Source organism: Mixophyes fleayi, chromosome 3 (genome assembly GCF_038048845.1).
Source record: "Mixophyes fleayi isolate aMixFle1 chromosome 3, aMixFle1.hap1, whole genome shotgun sequence".
NCBI lineage: Eukaryota > Metazoa > Chordata > Amphibia > Anura > Limnodynastidae > Mixophyes > Mixophyes fleayi.
In genome coordinates, this window is record NC_134404.1 from 138,483,328 (window position 1) to 138,504,115 (window position 20,788).

At 41.1% G+C, this 20,788-nt stretch overlaps 1 protein-coding gene across 3 annotated transcripts in view; it reads left to right on the plus strand.

Moving 5' to 3' along the window:
* Positions 1-20,788, plus strand: part of THPO (thrombopoietin) — a 73,316-nt gene that overhangs the window by 38,535 nt on the left and 13,993 nt on the right. For 2 of the 3 annotated variants that reach the window (XM_075202453.1, XM_075202454.1), the window contains exon 2: positions 18,321-18,445. In XM_075202453.1, the coding sequence (XP_075058554.1) occupies positions 18,321-18,445 (125 nt within the window). Of the gene's footprint in view, positions 1-18,320; positions 18,523-20,788 lie in introns of those variants that run through there. The other variant, XM_075202455.1, reaches the window with a different exon arrangement.

A 20,788-nucleotide genomic window follows, 5' to 3' on the forward strand; every position in this document is an offset into this window, starting at 1 on the left:
TCCCTTCTGGGTCGGCTCAGAAGGTATCTCCCTTGGTTGCCGGTTCAGGTTCGGTCCCTGCCTCTCCGTCTTGTTTGGTCCTTTCCCATAGCCAGACTTATATTCCCGTCCCTCCTTCCCTTCCTCCTCCCAACCCTGTTCATCCTGTCCCCCTCCTTGTAGCACCTGTGAGTCAGGTGTCAGTGTTGTCGGGAGTCTTGCCCATTAACAATCCTCCTAGTACCCCAACTTCGGGGGCTAAATTGATAGTCGTGGTGGCCAATGTTGGGTCTGGTGGGGCCCTTTCTGGTGAAGAGGATATTCTTCAGGAGGGGAAGGCCTTGCAAGAGGTATGGGTACTCGGATAAGGACTCTGCCAAACAGGTAAAAAAGATGTGAGCTGATTCCTACTTTATAGCTCTGAAGGATGGCTTCCCAGCCCATTAGATTTGCCACCATTAATGTGGCATCTATACGTTCCGAACTAGCTCGCTATATGGCCTTTGATTTTTTTCAGCACGGTTGAGGTTGATTTTTTTATTTTTGCAGGAGACCAGATTGGGTCAGCTGGCTGACCTTCATAAAGCCAAAAGGGAGTGGAGGCATGGGCCCTCCTACTGGTCTCTTGCGGCCGACCCGTACGGTGGGGTGGCGGTGCTTTTTATCGGCATGATAACCATCCAGCGAGTTATAGAACTAGAGGTAGGTAGGTGCATGATCTTGGATGTCAATCTGAGAGGGCACGACCTGAGGTGGATTAATGTCTATGGTCCCCAATCCAGGTGGGAAAGGAGTGCCTTTTCGGTGCGATAAAGCCCTACCTTTTTTCAGCCCGGCAGAAAGTCTTTGGTGGTGACTTTAACACTGTCATTAGGACTAAAGACAGGGGAGGTTCAAGGACTTCTCTGGGCTATGACTCCCATTTTAAGCTAGCATAATTAGGCAGGCTGGTTTGGTGGATGTTCATATTCGCCATTTCCCGGACCACACGGGGTTCACCTACTTTAGAGGTAGCTGTAGGTCTAGGATATATAGGTTTTTCGTTAAGGAGAGCTCGAAATCCTTGGCTCCTGAGATGAGGCCAGTAGAGTTCTCCGATCACGTTTACCTCTCTGTGTCCTTGAATGCTTCGGAGACTCTTCGGAAGGGTAGGGGCCTCTGGCGCTGGAACTCTAAGCTCCTAGAAGAGAAGGTGATAAGACAGTCCTTTAGGGACTTCTTTGAATCCCAGGAAACACTTTTGGAGGTGGGTTGGAGTAGGTCTGAATGGTGGGAGATGCTTAAAAAGAGGACCCGGGGTGTTTTTTTGTGGACTGGTAGCCCGAAATAACTTGTTAAAAGAAAGTACCTACCTGGCGCTGAGAAGGAAACTCGGATTCTTGATCTCCGGCCATGGGGACGGTGGGGAGATCTCCTGAATGAAGGCTCAGATGAGAGAGATACAATATGACCGGTACGCTTCCTTGATTCTGGAGAGGGACTATGGGAAGTACCATTCGCCCGACCCCTTCCAGAGCTGTAGGAACTTGGTAGATGTTAAGGAGGTGAGGGGCTTGCGCGATGCTGGGGGTGTGCTCAGGGAGGATAAGGAGGGCATCCTTGGTGTCGTGCAGTCCTTCTACTCCGATCTCTTGTCGGAGAAGTCACTTGACAGAGAAAAGATGGACCAGTTCCTGAGGAAAACCCCTGGTCTTGGAGACCTAAGCGGCTCGCTTGAGTCCTTGGGCAGTAAGGTAACGGTGGACGAGGTCAGGATGGCGATAGATGGTTTATCTATCAAAAAAAGCCCCGGGCCCGGATGGTCTGACATCTGAGTTTTTTAAAACCTTTGGGGACAACCTGGCCCTGTGCCTAGCGGAGGTCTTTAATGAGAGCCTGGGTAGAGGTTTATTGCCTCCCTCCATGAGGGTTTCCACCCTTATTTTGTTGTCTAAGGGGAAGGCTCAATCGTGTTTTGAGAACTGGTGCCCCATAGCTCTTCTCAATACCGAAAGGAAGATTTTGGCAAAGGTACTTTTTATAGACTGATGCAGGTTCCTGGCCAGTTGCATTCTCCCTCTCAGCATTGCACTGTGAAGGGTCGAAGCACTTTTAGTGCTGTCCTGGGGGTGCGGGACGCCATTGAGCGGTGTCGTGCTGAGAAGTGTGGGAAGTACCTTTTAGCATTAGACCAGTCAAAGGCCTTTGACAGGGTAAACCATGAGTACCTTTGGGCTCTGCTTCTGTGGTATGCTCTTCCAGTCCGGGTGGTGAATTGGCTTCGTACTATTTACAAGCAGGCAGAGAGCTTCCCTCTTGTGAATGGTTGGGTGGGTCCTTCCTTTGTGGTCAGCTCTGGAGTAAGGCAGGGTTGCCCCCTGAGCCCCCTCCTGTATGTGTTTGCAATAGATCCTTTCGTTCGAAGGATTGAAGGCGGCTCGATAGGAGGGGTGCTGTTGGGTCCGGAGTGTCCTCTGAAGGTCGTGGCCTACGCCGATGATGTTACTGTTGTCTTGTCGAGTCCCGCGGAAGCAATAGAGGTAGCAACTCTGGTCTGCGGGTATTCCGAGGCATGTGGCTCATTGGTAAACCAGGAAAAGAGTGACGTTTTCTGGATGGGGCAGGAGGGTTGTGAATTCAGCCTTCCAGACAGTCTCCCTCTGGCTAGTAACAAGATCAAGATCTTAGGGATTCAATTCGGCCCTGGTGATTATGCCAAGCAAAACTGGGAACTTAGGCTGGAGGAAGCTTCCTGGAAGGTAGAGAGCTGGAAGAGGTGGAACACTCTCTCAGGTAAAGGGTGGACCTCGTCAAGACCTTTCTGATCCTGGTATTCTTGCATATCAGCTATGTGTGCCTTTTTCCGGAATCTATATGGTCTAGGGTTTATGCAGTTTTCTTCCAGTTACTCTGGGGGAAGGGATCGACCGAGGAGGGATGGTGGCCTGGGCATGATTAAGCCAGTGCTTTTCTTCATCACAACTTTTTTAAAGTTGCACCTGAGCAGTCTTCTAGTTGAGACCCCTCCTCGGTGGGTGGGTGGCTTCAGGGTTTGGGTGGATCCCTTCGTTAGTGCATGGTATGGGGGGGGCACGGTGAAAAGCTTCCGGGTCCGGCACGGGTATCTCCCGGCCTACGTTTCCTTGGGATTGAAGGTGAGAAGGCGTTGGGGCCTGAGGGCGGGGGAAGTCGGGAGCTCTTCTAGAAGGGAGCTGGAGAAGAGGCTCCTGCACTCCCATTTCTGGGTCCCGCTGTCACTGAGGGACTGCCCGAGTGATGTGAGTTCGGCAGGGCTTTCTCTGATCAATTCGGGGAGAATCCCATTGAAGCTTTGGGATATTGCCTGGCTCTCCTTTCAGGGGAGACTCTACGTGAGACAGAATCTCAAGTATAGAAATGCTGATGATCGTGGCTGCCCATGGGAGGAGTGTCTAGGGGTGGAGGAGACTATGGACCATTTCTTGCTTCGGTGTCCCTTTAACGTAGAGGTTTATAAGAGTCTCTGGGTCCTTGGGGATCCCCTACCTTTCGGGGCTTAGTTACCCTGAATGGGTCTACAGGGCATTCAAGGCCAGGTGGAGGGCTTTTGATTTCTGTACCCTTTTTCTAGTCAGTTTAGTGGTTAGATATTTCACGTGGAATGCACGGTGTCAGGTGTCCATCAGACATAAAATTCTTCCTTGTGAAGTGGCGGTGGGTGACATTCTCCATGAGGTGTGGAAGTTGAGGGATATGGAGGGACGTCGGATGAACAATGCCAACTGGCTCAGACTCTGGCGGGGTCTGAGACCTCCGTAGGGAGGTTAAAGTCCGGCACTTTCTCCTTTCTAAATGGCTTTTCCTTCCTATTCTTTCACCCCCTAGATTTTGGTGATTAAGTGTTTTTTTCAAGTATGGCTTAGCATGCACATACAGCTTGCTTCTTTGCGGCGGGTAGTGTATTTGTGAATTTGTATTTGAATGTGTTATGGTTTAGTGGTGGCACCCTTTTCTATTTTATGTGGTTTTATTTTTTATATATATGTATTTATAGTCCTATTTATATTGCTAGACTCTGTCTGAGCTTGATTAAGAGCATTTCCAGTGCTTTACTTTGTAGCTTGTGATTTTATAAAAAAGTGGTGCCACCTTTTCGTAATATTACTGTATGCTTATGTTGCAAGACTTAATAAAAATATCTCCATCACATTCCTTGTTTTGCTCACACAATAAACTTGGTGGTGCAGAGCTTTTTATGACAGGGACGTGCAGGTGATGCTGTCTGTGGCCCGTAAAATATCTGGACATTTCCGGCATTCGGCAACAGCGTGTAAGACATTGCAGCAGCTGCAAGAGCAATTTAATTTGCCTTGCCACCAACTGAAGCAAAAGGTGGTGACAAGGTGGAATTCTACCCTGTATATGCTTCTGCGTATGGAGGAACAGTGAAAAGCCATCCACGCTTACTCCACAAGCTATGACAATGGGAAAGGAGGGGCGATGTATTTTAGTCAAGCGCAGTGGAGAATACTTTCCGTGTTGTGTAAGGTTCTGAAACCATTTGAAGTAGTCACCTGTGAAGTGAGTTCAGACACTGTGAGCTTGAGTCAAGTTATTCCCTTAATTAGACTTTTGGAAAAGCAGCTTGAGAAACTGAAGGAGGAGATTAAACAAAGCAATTCCGCTAAGTATGTCAGACTTGTAGATCAAGTACTTTATTCGCTTCGCCAGGATCCAAGAGTTATCAAAATCTTGAAATTGGATCACTACATTTTGGTGACTGTGTTTGATTCTCGGTTTAAGACCTATGTTTTCTCTTTGTTTCCAACTGACCCAGATCTGAAGAGATGCAAGGAGCTCCTGGTGAGGAAGATGACAGCTCAAGTGAATTATATATCAGTTTTTTGGGGGACCACAGCGCAGAAATATTGGTCTATTTGTATTTGTTTTATGTTTAATTGGACCTAGGTGTTTGGTCTGTGTTGCAATACATCTGCAGCAGTGTCTATTGAAGCGCTGTAAGGGATTTGACATCTATTTTCTGTATTAGCTCAAGTGTTAAGTGACAGGACGGCGTATCCTCCTTCAGTTTCTCACTCAACTGCTGCTAGGAACAAACTTTGCTTTCTCAAGACACCCAGGGATTATGCAGATGACTCTGCCCCAGATTTTGACATCTGGTTTAAAAGAATTGACCAAAAAATGTGACACCTCTGCTGTAACTCCACCTGATCCTACTATCAGCATCCAAAGGATGGTGGAGGATTATTTTCACGACAGCATAGAAATAGACACATCAGACAGTCCCTTTACATACTGGGAGGAAAAAAAGAAATTTGGAGACCCATGTACCAACTTGCTTTGCACTGCCTAAGCTGCCCACCCTCCAGTGTCTATTTGGAAAGAGTTTTCAGCACAGCTGGAACTTTGTCGGCGATCGGCGAAGGAGGCTACTTCCTCAAAATGTAGAAAAGATGATGTTCATAAAAATGAACGTCAAGTTCCACGAGGAAGGCCTTTCTCGCCAATTAGTTCAAAATACTGAGACTTCTGTAACAGTGGATTCCAGCGGTGATGAATTAATAATGTGTGAGGATGATGTACACACTGATGAAGCTGAGGATGATGACAACAACATCTTGCCACAGTAGAGTTAATTACCAGCACTGTGAACTTAGGTGACTCAATGCCATTGTTACCTTGTTTTGTGGGGGTCCAAACAAACCAAGCACTTCAGCCACAAGGAGTGTCACTTTTATGGCTGAAGTGCTTAGTTTTTTTAAAGTGTGCATGTCCTTTTTAAGATCCAATATAATTCCAAGGACAATTCCATCTTGCACCACTTTTCTTTTCTGCCAATGCTGTGTGCCAATGTGTCCTAGATGTGCTAGGAACTGCCATGTGATGGAGTCCTTGCTCTGTTGCTTAGCATCCAGCCAGGTCACTGCAGTTTGTCCGGAAGTGTATGAAAATAATAATGTGACCTGTGAGGTGGTCAAAATTGACTGCAAATGACTTGAAATTAGTTTTAGTGAGGTTAATAATAATGTAGGATCAAAAAAAAAAGCTAAATTATGTAATTTTAGCATATGTTAGCAATTTTTCTAAAAAAATACAGATTCAAAACCAAAACACACGAGGGTGGTTTTTCCAAAACCAAAACACAAAGCTAATCCAGATCTAAAACCAAAACCACTTCATGGGGGTCAGTGAGCATCTCTAATATATGCGTGGACATAAGAAAGTTAAAATTAGCTAGGCTTCCCCATACTGTCCTCCTGCACAAACACCTCCATTGCCGTGGACAGCACCCATTCATCACAGTATCTCCTAAATTTAACACCTGTGGAACAAAGCTGTCTTGAAAGTGTTTGCGGGTAGAGCCCTCAAAATGGTACTGTGCTGCCTAAATCGAGATGGTTGAGAGATATGACATAGTTACAACATATTTAATGTTGTAACTATGTCTATAGGTACAGGCTGGAGACAGGGTTAAATTCCCACTCATGCTTTCATACAGCACACAGGTGCACCACATAGGTGTTATGCACGTTTTGTCGCTATCCAATAATGATTGTCGAATCTCGATTTGTGTTTCCAATGCACAAATATTTATTCTCAAAAATTAGCAGAATAATTCAAGCGAAATAATAAAAAGTACAGCCGTTACTTATCGCAGGCGCTCTGGATCCAGTGAACAGTCATTCAGGTCTGAAGTCTATGGTCAAAGATGACTGTTCACTAGATGAAAAGCTCCTGCTTATATGCAGATAGAAATACAGTAAAACAATGCAGATGATTTGGTTTGCTTCTATTGGTCCAGGCTTCACGAGGGTCCAGGGTGTTGCAGATCATAGGCTAGTTCAAACCAAAATATCCAAAGGTGGGGGTCATCTCTCCAAGGGATGTGTTCCAACTTTCCCACCAAGAATCCATTCTCAACTAGTCTATTAGCATTTTATAGTCAGCATCACTTTAAAGGTTAATTTCCTAACATCAATAACTAGAGTATGCAATGTGCGATCTCCTCGCCGAATGAACCGGACAGCTGCTGATGAATAGGGGATTAAAATGATACCATACATGACACCTTTCCTTTAACCTGAACCATATGTTTAACTAACATGCATATAACTTATAATATTACACATAAATACTACTATATTTCGACATAAATAACTATGTGTTGTAACTACAATTAATGTGTACTAATTACAAATGTGTGTGTTTGTGCGAATGTATATAAAAAGTGTAAAAACTGTTATTGCCACGTGTTGCGGCTGGATACGCCCTTCCACGCCGTAGCGTGCTCTACGCATATTTTTAGACAAAGACAACCAAGTTTGCTAGATATTAATTGAAATGACTTTATCCAATTTGCTGACTTCGACAGCTCCACCGTTTGATAGTGTAATAAACTATCAGAAAATCACTGTTTCAAGTTCAGGATTGTACAACACTTCTTCACAGACCATGATCTTGGGATCTCTCACCACCCTTTCAGTCTCGTTTTCAGTGTTTCCCCTAGAAGACTGTTTTCCACACTTCAACACAGTAGGAACACATTTGACACATAAACCAATTGCTAAGATGACACCAAATATAAGGAGAAGGAGCTTACCTACACTAGCAACCATTTCCTGTACCCACTCCCCCAGACCAGAGAACCATTTCACAGGTTTCAACCATGAGAACCAACCTGCCACCTTTTCCCCGACCTCATATAACAAAGAATTATGGTTCCTTCGAAATCCCCATTTCAGTTGCAGAATTTCATCCATCTTCCGGTCTATAACCTCCTTGGGGTCATCTGTATTATTGGTGATGTACGTGCAACACTTGACACCAAACTGGATGGCCAATGTCACACAGTATCCACCAGTAATAGGGTTGAGAAAATTCAGTACCAACCTATGTTGCACCAACTCCTTCTTGCACGCTTGTAGCTCCCTTCCCGTATATCTGAAAGTGTCATCATACATCTCGGTGATATTGTCTATCAATTTAGCTAGGTCTTGAATATATTTAAAATTTAGTTCCCCGAGCGGTCCTGGTGATATCTAGAGCAACCATAACTTGAAAAGCAGCGGTTTCACTAATCAATTTTGTAGCTATGGGTTCCTCACCAGGAATCATATTTCTCTTTCCACGGTGTTCATACTGTGTGTGTATGTATGGTGGGGATGGGGATGTAGTCTTGTGAATACCAACCATTTCCTCATGAGTAATAGTCATGATTTCAGGAACCAGTTAACCTAAGAAACACAAACCCTTGGAACTCGGAGTCACCCAGGAATAAGCTTTTCTCCCACAAACAAAGTACACATCATCAGGGAGAACATAAGGAACAGTATGCCCATCAATTATATCACATAAGGTTTTGACAAAACTACCCTTGCCTAGTGTCTCCATTTGTTCAAGACACGTGTCAGCATGGATGACATTCTTACAATTACCTATAGAGACCTTCCCAATGGATATTTTCTTATGTTCGGTTACACGCCCTAATTTGTGGTGTCCATCAACATTCCTGCCTATTGGTGACCTTGTAAGTCTCCCTCCAACATGAGTGTGGCGAGCCCTTGTCTGATCTGATAGGTCAGCTTCCCAATTCTCCAGACGCTTTGCATGAGAGATGTTTAGGCACAGTAAAGATCTGTCTAAGGAGTATTGCCGAAGCTTCAGACTATGGGACCTAGTGTTATTGTACCTCCCTTCTATGGGCCTCCCCTTCGAGTACCTCAGACATGTTTAATGGGAACAGCACTAGTCCTATGTTATGCTGTCGCTGAGGCACATGAGAGCACACCCAGCACTCAGTTTGGTTTAGAACCTTACCCACTAAGTAGTGATTTTGCTCCATAGGATGCCCACCCACGTCCAGATTACCAGTGGACTGGTATCGCTGGATGCTTTTCTCTTCAACTAGGGAGTCACAGAACTTACAGATACAATACTCATCAGACAATAGCCCCTCACACTGTCTCCGAGTTCCAGAGCTAGCAGACCTTTTCATAACCCCTGGACCAAGCTTGATAATGGGCTGCTCTGGGTATTCTAAAAACCTTTCCTCGACAGCCATCTCATCGGTATCACAACCAGATCCCGCCTCTGTCTTCCATCCTCCTTCACAAAAATAGAGTGTCCTATAAAAAGTAAAAACAAGAAAAATCCTGGAAAAAAAGAAAAACAAAAACCGCCACTCCATCGCTGGAAAGATAGTTTTGAGGCAACGTCTCTGGCTCAGGTGTCTTGACTGCAGGCTTTAGGTCTCCCGGATTACGAGTGACAGATCGATGTTGTCAATCTCAGCTTTATCTCACACTTTCTCCGGGTTACTGACTTTCCTGCAGTGGGTGGAATGGACCCAAGTGTCTCTCTCTGCAACCTTCAGTGATGTGGTACTGGTCAGCAGCACTTGGTACGGGCCTTCCCAACGGTCTGTTAAACAACCTGAACATAAGAAATTGCGGATCATAACATAGTCCCCAGGTTCAACATCATGACAGTTCGTTTCTGGCATACCAGGTGACAGCATTTTGAGTTTTTGTTGTTGTTCCTTCGCTGTCTGCTCATTTTTATAAGATATTGCACAGTCACTTCATTATTACACTTCAAGTCGTCTTGCGGACTCACGATCAAATGAGGTTGTCGGCCGAACGGTATCTCAAAGGGGGACAGATTAAGAGGAGGTCTAGGAGTGGTTCGGATGCTATGGAGGACTAGTGGCAAAGCTTCAGGCCACGCCAGCCCAGTTTCAGCCATTATCTTACCAAGCTTGTTCTTAATAGTACCATTCACTCTTTCTACCTTACCACTGGCTTGTGGTCAGTAAGGGGTGTGAAGCCTGCTACTGATTCCCATGAGCTTACACATGTTTTGGAAGATATCACCAGTAAAGTGGGTACCCCTATCACTTTCGATGATTCTAGGGATACCGAATCTACACACAAACTCTTGTACAATTTTCTTTGCAGTGAACACAACAGTATTAGTGGTTGCCGGATATGCTTCTACCCAACCAGAAAACACATCAATACATACTAACACATACTTTAGATTCCTGCAAGGTGGTAATTGGATATAGTCAATTTGAATTACCTGAAAAGGTCCGTCTGTAGAAGGGATATTGGATGGCTCAGTTGGAATAGTTTTCCCGACAATTTTCCTCAAACAAGTAAGACATGACATTGCCTTCTTACCAGCCTGAGAGGAAAATCCAGGTGCACACCAGTAGGCTCTCACCAGTTTGCACATACCTTCTTTACCCAGGTGAGTCAAACCGTGTGCTGCTTCAGCCAGGCTTGGCAAATAGAAAAAACAAGAGTTACGCAGAATCTCCTAGTATTTATTTGATGAATCAATATAGACATATATAACATATAAAATATGTGCACAATGTGGAAATGCAATAATAAATAGATCAAATGAATAGATCTTCAAGCCAAAGTTAAATCACAAGTAATAATACAAATGACATGTTTACTATTCATAAATTGCACTTAAGCCTGAGATGGTGAACGGTATATAATGATATCCAACTTGTATATTGTTGTTATGATGTCCAGATAAATTGGTGTAAATAACAGGGATATCCCTCATTAGTATTTAGACAATCATGCATGCGTCTTTTAGGTATGGGATCCACAGGATATATGAACAGTGATCCAATAATGAGGAATCACGTAAATATTTGCAGTCCAGAGTAAGGTTAAATTTCCTCGAGTATATACCCTTCAGGGTTAAACAGTAAATCTCCTGATATAGCTTTTATATCACAGTTGTAGTTATGACATAAAAAATCCATAGAGAGGTTTATAAATCAAGTATCTGAGGCTAATCACGGAATTGGCACATATTAAACAACTTCTTACCATCTAAGCGGCTGATAAATAATTGAAACAAGTACCTCCGATGGTTCTGCCTTCAGAAATAATGATAATTAAATCTAGTCCAGTATCTGAGGCTAATAACTGAATCGGCACATAGTAAACAGCTTCTTACCGTCTAAGCAGCTGAAAAGTGATTGAAACACGTACCTCCGATAGTTCTGCCTTCAAAGATGATAAATGTAATCTCTTGTCCGGAATAAAAGTAGAATAGTCTAACTTCTTACCGTGTGAGCGGTTAATGAAAGCATAATACATGTAGTCTTCGGTGCGCACCAATTCAGACGTCCGGATAGAAAACAGTTAGCATGAGTGAAAGTTCCATGTGAGTGGTAGGGTGAAACCTTGTAGCAATATGATCTGGATGATAGGCAGCAGACAAAGCGACGCGTTTCGTCTGTATAACAGACTTTCTCAAGCAGTAAATCTCTAACTAGGAGGCTGCCTTTCAAAGAGGAAATACCTCGTTAACCTTAATTAGAAACATATGTCTAGACAACAAGCATATACAAGTGGATCTGTCTTAACAATGGACCTATAGTAATACCTTATATAGAACTATATAAGTAAATGCCTATGTAGTAATAAAGTTAAAATAATCCAACAAAATATAAAAATATTGAAAAATGTAAGAATATAAAATAAAATAAACATAAAAATAAGAAAAATAAAAATAATAATAAAAATATATAAAAAATCCAGAAATGTATATACATAAGAATGTACTATACAACTCAAATAGATCTAAATAGATATTAGTTATAAGAGGAATAACCATATATACAGTATAAATAATTTATATATAAAGTAAGCTAAATCTACATATACACATGAATCCTCCAAAAATATATAAAATATTAAAATGTAAATATAATCGAAATATAGATGAATGACCATGCTTTTACAAAAATTGATGTTAATAAAAATAGCATCAACCGTGTAATTAGTAAGGACTCTATACTAAATCATGATTGCCAATCATTGAAATCCATGGTCTCATTCAAACCTTCAGGTGCAAGAGTTTCCAGTTTAAACATCCATGAAACTTCACTTTTGCATAATTTTTGATAACGATCTCCACCTCTTGGCGTTGGATCAAATTTTTCAATACTAGTTACTTTTAATCCTTTTCAGCCAGGCTTGGATAGTATGTTCTGGGAGCTACAGGCTTACCTTGTCCATTTCACCAGAGTCCTGAGGACTCTTGACCACATACCTTCGCTTCCAGACCGCCTTTTCCTGCAGGGAACACAAATCTTGCATTTCAATTAATTAAATGTCTAATGTCTGAAAAACCATTATAGTCTCAGTCGATACAGTCATAGGTTGCCCTGCTGCCCATTTAGCAGCTTCGTCTGCCCTGTTGTTGCCCAATGACACCGGGGGGTAAATGTATCAATCTCCGGTTTTGTCAACTCGTGGGAGTTCGGTGAGATGACAGCTTAAATTTAAAGCGGCGCTGCCTTGTAAAGAGAAGTTTCCCTTTACAAGCCCGCGTTAAATTTAAGCTGTCATCTCGCCGAACTCCCGTGAGTTGACAAAACCGGAGATTGATACATTTACCCCCTGGTATTCTTCAGAGGTATGGGCTTTACATTTTATGACGGCTATTGTCCTGGGTAACTGTATCGCTGTCAAAAGTCCTTTTATGTGTCGTGAGTGTGCCACTGGCGTACCTGCTGCTGTCGTAAAGTTTCTAAGACGCCAAAGGGCCCCGAAATCGTGCACAACCCCGAAGGCATACCTAGAGTCAGTATATATATTAGCTGACTTACCCTTTGCCAACTCACACGCTCTCCTTAATGCTACTAGTTCGGCTCTACGCATATTTTCAGACAAAGACAACCAAGTTTGCTAGATATTAATTGAAATGACTTTATCCAATTTGCTGACTTCGACATAGGTATGAATAGTTTGATTATTTCTTACTGATCAATTTGTGCTTGGGAGGAGAATAAAAGACTCAATGTTGGTCGGGGGGCAACCAGGACCAGTTAGTTGGCCTTTGACTAGACAGAAGATGTATGTCTAGACAAAGATGGATAGTTGCAGGTATCATCATATCATAAACAAACTGCTGTCCTTACTATCCTGACAATAAAGTTGGACATTTCATTTAGCTATCCTGTAGTAAAGTGTAAATACCAACCTCATCACAGTGTATAGACAGTATTTCTACAAAAGCCTTGTATAGCAACAAGATCTCGCCTGATGAAAACACTGGCTCTATTCACACAATAACCTTTGATATGGTTATAGACAACACTATCAGCTACTTATAGATAATTCAGCTACCCATGTTTTAGCGGCACTGTAAAAAGTAACAAGCTCTACAGACTGAGGTAAAAAGTCACCTAGATAATTACTAAATCTCTAAGATATTGGGATATTTTTGACAGCAATGAAACAGTAATACTTGAGATTTATGCAAACTTTTAAACAGATAAATACAAATACACAATGTTGTTCATAGTTCCCTTTTAGTTGCATCCTAGTAAAAAGACAGGCATCGTTTTCATAAGTAGTTTGTTTATATAACTTTGCAGATAAATGAGGCATGATTGTATGTTATTATTTTAAGTAAGAACGACTAAAAATGTAATAATTGGAGATGTTTAAAAGTTGAAAGGTTTTAGAGGAAACTATTAATCTGCTCATGGCCATGGTTTCCTGGAAGAGATAAGGTCAGGAAGCTACAGGGGAAGTGGGGAAGAAAAGGCTTCCAGTAATTTTTGTCCAAGACTGATGTTGTGTCACATTCTTCACCTCACATTCAGACTAGGATTTGATATCAGAACAGACAACGTGCATTTGTACCAGTTGTGTGCAGGGCTTCACTGTTCATTAATGGGAAAATATGTTTGACATTCCCCAGCACTATATGATAACAATATTCCATTTACCAAATCCATTTTTCCTTGTAGGTGGCTTATGTTTACTTTTTACAGAGAAGGTACATGGCATGATATATCATTTGTTGTTGTTTTTTTAACTGGCTATAATGATAAACACCTGACAGAAAGATTTGTGTAGCATAAGCTGGTTAGTGCTGAATAATTTACTGCACAACTAGCTTTCATGGGTCAGGGTGTCCAATTGCATTGTATGTTACATTAAGGAGAAATTGAGATGTTGAGAAAGTATTGTTATAGCAAATATAGCAATATCATCATAAGCAGCAGCAGCAGCTATTTATATAGCGGCACCATCTCTGTAGCGCTGTACAGAGAACACACTTACATCAGTCCCTGCCCCATTGGAGCTTACAGTCTAAATTCCCGAACACACACACAGACAGAGAGAGAGACTAGGGTCAATTTTGATTGCAGCCAATTAACCTACCAGCATGGTTTTGGAGTGTGGGAGGAAACCCACGCAAACGCGGGGAGAAAATACAAACTCCACACAGCTAAGGCCAAGGTTGGAAATCGATTTCATGACCCCAGTGCTGTTAGGCAGAAGTGCTAACCACTGAGCCACTGTGCTGCCCATAACATGGAACCTATATTCAGCGATACAAAACGATACTTGCAGCCACCCGCTAGCAACTAATGTTAAATAGATCCCTCACTCTTAAATTCCACATCTTAATAATAGAACAAACAACAATACATCATAATAATGAAAACAAATAAGTTTTTTTGGAATACTGCTTCTTGTTCTTGCAAACAATTTATATTTGTTTTTTATTGTTTATTTGTATAGCGCCACCACATTAAGCAATGCTTTCCAGGGAATATTGAAACATTCACATCAGATCCTGGAAATTGCAGCTACACATAATGAAGTACCGCTGCTTTTTGTCTGTTCTGGGAGCCCCCAATGAAGACTTCCTCCTGCGTAATGACATTTTTCTTATTCACAGGTGAAAGGAGGAGCTGCTGTTTATGTTGGTCCATGTACATAGCACTTTAACTGGCTAGAGATGCAGGGAAGCCGGAGAGGCTTCATCTGGATCCCATGTTAAAAGCAAGTAACGCCATCCTGCGAACAGCTTTTCACAGCTTCATAAATTGCCTAATACAACTGTCTCCATAGAGGTCTATGGGGACCACAATAAGCAATGGAAAATAGTTAAAGCTTTTAACCCCTTGTTAAATAAAAACCAGCAGTGAAAACCTTATAACACAAACACAAACAAAAATACACATTAGGATCCATGTTTCCCTCCAGTTCCAGAGTAATATGCCCCTTTTGCCACTGAGAATTGTCCATTCCCCACAGCTAAATACAGTTTAGTGCAGCATGGTATGAACGGCGATTGGACATCAGCAGTATTTCGGTAGTTACCCTCTAATCAAAATAATAGGAATAAAGCACCAAGCAGTGTATTTATTTAATCTTCTCCATGATACCGAGCCATGGTGAATGCATCGGTATTGGTTTTAGCAGTGGTGAGTTACTCTGCAACTGTAGGGCTTCTGAACATGGAACCCCAATGTTTCTATCATGGTTAGTTTTTATTTAATGGTTAGGCTAATGGTCAGGCTGACAAGTGATTTAAATAGGGTATCAGAAATTATTATAATGGATGTAGCATCTGCCATTTTTATTTATTTCATGATATACATACAAGTTAACTTAACTACAATTTTTGCAAAGCTATCTAAACAGCATTACACAATACCAGCAATATGCTCAGTGATTCCCATCATTGCAGCAGTATATGCAGATTCCCCCTCCCCCCCTCATATTGCAGCATTATAACTTACACCACTGGATTTGTGGAAAGAATTAGGACAGCAAGGTTGCCATTTAAATTGCTGCCAGTGGTTTGTGTAATATTTTAATTTTTTTTTTAATTTTAATTTCCTATGTATTTGGAGGTGGATGGGTGAGTGTGTTGCTGCCAGCATTAAAATAAGAAATCATTACTTATTAGTCATCATTTCTTGTAATTATTTAAAAATAAATATAAAGTTAGTTATTCCCTGTTGGAGAAAAAATAATATAAGATAAAAAGGAAGAAGAAAGTGGAGAAAAAAATATAAAACACTTTCTTATGGTCCATATAATATTTGGTAACCATGTAAACATCCCAAGTTAGAAAATACATTTGGTAATTCTAGAGTTTGGCTAATTGCATAAAAATAACAATCATTGTTAAAGTACAATTATTTTTCTTCTATTTTCTGGTCAATGTTTCCAACAGAATATAAACACAATACAGATAAATATTCATTACAGTAGGCTTTTAAATGAAAGTCCTGTCTATTTTTTGAAGATGAAATTCACTTCAGTAGACAAAGTGGTTAAAAAGTTATTATTGTCATAACTACATGGTGATAGTGTGAACTAGTGATATTTTGATCTGGTCACTTTAGCATAAAATACTTTAGGTGATTAAGGAGTTAATAATTAGCTCATTAGTTTGTAAGAAACATTCAGTTGGATGAACTATGACTCATATGATTAGGGACTACTGCTCTACAGTAATTAAATATAAACAGAGCAGAGGCAAACGCAGGGTTTCTAGAGGAGGGATTCCAAATGCTCGATTTCCTAACAAAGACAAAAAAAAACAGAAAACTACTTATGGAGTAAGATTACTCCTCCAAAATATTTTAAGTGGTATTTCTAGCCAGTAGAGTATGACAAAATATCAGTAACTAAACTTACCCTTAACACATTGTAGCAGAGGAGTTCTGTATCCTGACAAACCCTAACCAAAAAAATCACCTTGCTTTTCTTCATCTTATTCAATCTGTATTATTTTGGATAACTATTCACGTAAATAAATAAATGCGAAAAATGATAATAGTGTGGATATTCAGATATCACTTCTCTTAAGGGAAGATAGAAGATTCTTCAAATTTGACAAGTATATAACATGAGTTTAGAAGCTTGTAAATTCCCACTGCACTTTTAATAATTTTGGCCGCTTTAATACCTGAGGAGAGTAACCATAATCAGTTCAAAATTGGGCTATAGGTGAATTACCAAAGTTACAGATAAATGACAGTGACAGCCTCAGGCAAAGCTGCATATAAATTCAGATTACAATTATAGTATGTATGTAATGTGTAGTGCAGGCTTCGTCACTTTGTTGATTTCAGGATGGCAAGTCATGCTGGGATTTATAGTCCAGTGGTAGACTGTCAGTGCATGCAAATATGGTTAAACTCATTGCTCCATAGCAGCTGGAGAACCACAGTCTGACTCTGTTCTGGCATCTAGTAGTCTTATGGCTTATAAGTTATGTGGTTATATGAGCAGTTGGAGCTAGCAGCTAGTGTTGTTGCCTCTTTACTACTTGATAACTCGCTTCAGGCTGAATCTATTTTATGCTCTTGGCACAACTAAAGTGGCTCTTATATTTGAGGGGAATTATTGGTATATTCCAGTATATCTCGTGATTCGACCATGGTTTTCTGGGCAACAGAACCCCGCCCCAAGTGCAACCCCTGCAGTGTGGTAACAGACATGCTTTTAATGTACTAGCAACTAGAGCCAATAATATTTTAAATGTAGGATGAATAATTAAAAATATCCATGTATAATACAAATGTTTTCTGAATATAGTTAATATGTAAATTCCTGTCTTTCCTTTCATTCCTTGTATATGACTACAGCTGTTTTTAAGAATCTTCCTCAAAAATTGTTCATGCGCCTTAGAGAGTCGCTAGGCCTGAAAAAATATTTGGGTCTCTATTTATTAAGCTATATAGAATGCTAGTGTAGAGCAGCACCATATGTAGTATTAAGGTTTTACAAATAACATAGCTCTGCTCCAAAATTGGTGGAGGTGACAGAATTTCAACACAGTTAGGAGGATAACATTGCCATGCTAGCATGCCACTGCTCCATCTCCTCCTGTTTCCACCACTTCTAACTCTGCTCTCCAGCTACTTAGCCCTCCTCCTCGAGGCTCCACTCCACGTCCACTCTCACTCCCTCCTCCCCCCTGGGGATCTCCCTGTCTTCCGCGCCCTCCTTCTTGGGCCCCGTCATTTGCGGATCCTACCTCCCCCTTCCCCGCCCTCTCTAGCTGTGCATTGAGCTTACTGAGTTGCTGTGCTTACTGTTTACTGTACTGTGCTGTCTCCCATTGTATTGTAATTTGTTTGTCTCTGTACGGCGCTGCGGACGCCTTGTCGCGCCTTATAAATAAAAATTAATAATAATAATAATAAAAATACATGGCTGCTTAAAACGGCTGTCCAATGGTAAATATGGAAGAAAGAGTTTAAATGCGCTGCTCTTTCCTCCATATTTGCCTTACTACATACATGCTTTGGTCTATTCTATTAGAAGCTGAATTGCCCTGTTGTGCCGTTCCTAGTGTAAGAATAGCTGTATTTCTTCAGACTGTAATAGACTCCTTCCCCATGTAGTTTTGTTACAAGTTTAGTTATACTTTTAAGGCTTAATGAACTTTAAAAATAAAAAACACATACACTCCCAAGTTAATATGTCCAGTGATTACTGAGTCTTTGGGGGGAAAAAGTCGTATTTTTAACTAAATATCACATTATAATTTTCTTTTCTCTGTAGGAATCTATCTTCTGCTTATTCTTGTTCTGAGCCCTGACATGAGCAGGTCGTCTTCGAGAATACTCTGCGAGCATCGCATCATACAGGTTTTTGTGAAACGCACCCGGGATATGGAGAGGATGGCGGTGAGGAGAGGCTTATGTGAAGAGATCTCAGTGATATGAAAAATGGGGTGGTGATCCAGGACAGTGCACCTTTAGGGGTATGAAAACAGTGGCAGGAGCAGCACTAAAATAAGCAAAATGCTCACGTTGTTGGGTCGCACATGGTGCAGCGTTTTTATATATCAGATTTCTAATGAACATTTTGAATGTATTCAGAGATGCAGGAAATAGCATAAGAAGCACAGTTGGAGAAAAGCCTGTAATAGCAGGAAAAACATCCTTAGCAGTGTCAGGAAATATAAAATAATGCCCAACAGCATTTATCTATTATTAAGATGCAAGCTATATCTATACCATAAGCACATATTTCACACAATATGTGGCATTCTGGTATTATACATTAAAAAGGAACGTGAAAGTGGACCAGCAAATCCCAACTCTAGTTATTTCCAAGAGACTCATGGACAGATTATTGGTGGTGTGTGCTGCTGTAACTTAATCTTTTTGATATTATTTTCTTGAAAACACTCTAGGAGATATATTTACTAAACTGCAGGTTTGAAAAAGTGGAGATGTTGTATATAGCAGCCAATCAGATTCTAGATATAATTTATTTATACAAAATGACAGCTAGAATTTGACTGCTATAGACAACATCTCCAGTTTTTTTAAAACCACAGTTTAGTAACTATACCCCTAGATTTCTTTCTGCTGCTGTTTTTTAATATATAGCAAAATAAACCACAGCTTGGCATCAAGGGAAATTTTGTCATATGTATCAGTCTAAGTAATAACTAGAAATCATAATGGTGCCCTTGTTATGCGGGCCACATCCGTTCCACAACTAAAATATACCCACCAAAGTATTGAGCCATGCTCAACAATTTTGTGCTCTGATAAAATCCTTTATTATGTAAGTAAAAGCCATATCTCCAGCGAAAATGGATGTTGTTGTAATCGGAGATAAGGCTTCTCCCTATATATTATGGACTAACGCCACCGGTAGTTCCTGTCTGCTTAGAGGTTAACCAGGGAGCAAAAGCTTTCTCGTGCTTTGGAAGCCTATTTAACAAGAATTGTGGTGATACATGTACCACCGGAATTCTCCCTTCACTATAGCCAGTTGAGCATATTCATACTTGCATACATACTACTTTTACTGCCGCCAGCCAGTATCACTGGGCAGCTGAGTATGTCATCTTCTCCAGTGTTATTTTGTTGGTAAATTGCAGAGAAAATTGATTTTCTATTACTGCTATTTGTTATTGTTGCATTATAATAAATAGGGGCCTTAAAGTGGCCAAAAGTCCATATATAAAGCATCTTTTCATACATGTGAAAGGGATACATTGGTGTTTTATTCTGACTAAATTCCATTTTTCTGTCTCTGCTTCACCTAGCTGGGAGCTATAATGATGAGCTGTCACTAAGTGAGTCGTGCTGTTCCATATATAATGATAACACAGCAAATTTATTTTCGCTTATACTGTACTTCTGTAAGCAAGTGTTAAGCTGGCCATACATCCTGTGATATCAGCAACAATGTCCAGCAATGAAATCGATATTGCTGCATGCATGGCCCTAGAACAACCTTGATGTCTGCCAATAATTTGATCAGTTGATCCTTATGAGGTCAGAAGAGGAATGGTATTGGCCAGTGTGTGCAGTCATCTTCTGACATTGCTAACAGGCCCCAGTGACGCCAGAAGAGTTCCAACTGCTTGGCTGGATCTCATTCAATTCTATGTATGTGGTCGAATTTGGTAGTGTCTCGGAAACTTGGCTCTAGTAGAAGCAGAAGGATCTTCTCATGTTTGGCCGGCACGATGGCATGCACAAAATACGTAAAAAAAAAAAGACTGCTGCATACATTGTTGTTAAGAGGGCTGTTTATTCATGGTTTAAAGTCAGTGAGTAAGAAGGTGGGGTGGACTTTCACAAAAACATATCAGCACCCAGCAGATCCAACTACTGTTCAATCTGACCACAGATGGTTTGACAATCCATGAAAGGACATAAAATTTCCATGGTACGTAGTATGGATTCATTTAAATCACATGCCATTAAATATTTTTTATATATTGCTAATCAGATGCTTGGTCTAAAGTGGTAGACACAAGGGGCATATTTACGTAGTGGTAAGAGGTGGGATTTGTTAGTACTGGCAAAGTAGGGTAGTAGGGGAGTCTGAGATGGGAGGATCCTTGATTGAAGATATGACTCTTAGGAAGAAGTTTCAAAATGTGTGTTCCAGGCTGATCAGGTGCTATTTAATTTATTGGTGTAGTTAAGTGAAATGATAATTATGTATTCTAAATGGTATATCTGCCAGACTTTGCCAACTCGATTTGCCAATGAGAGAGG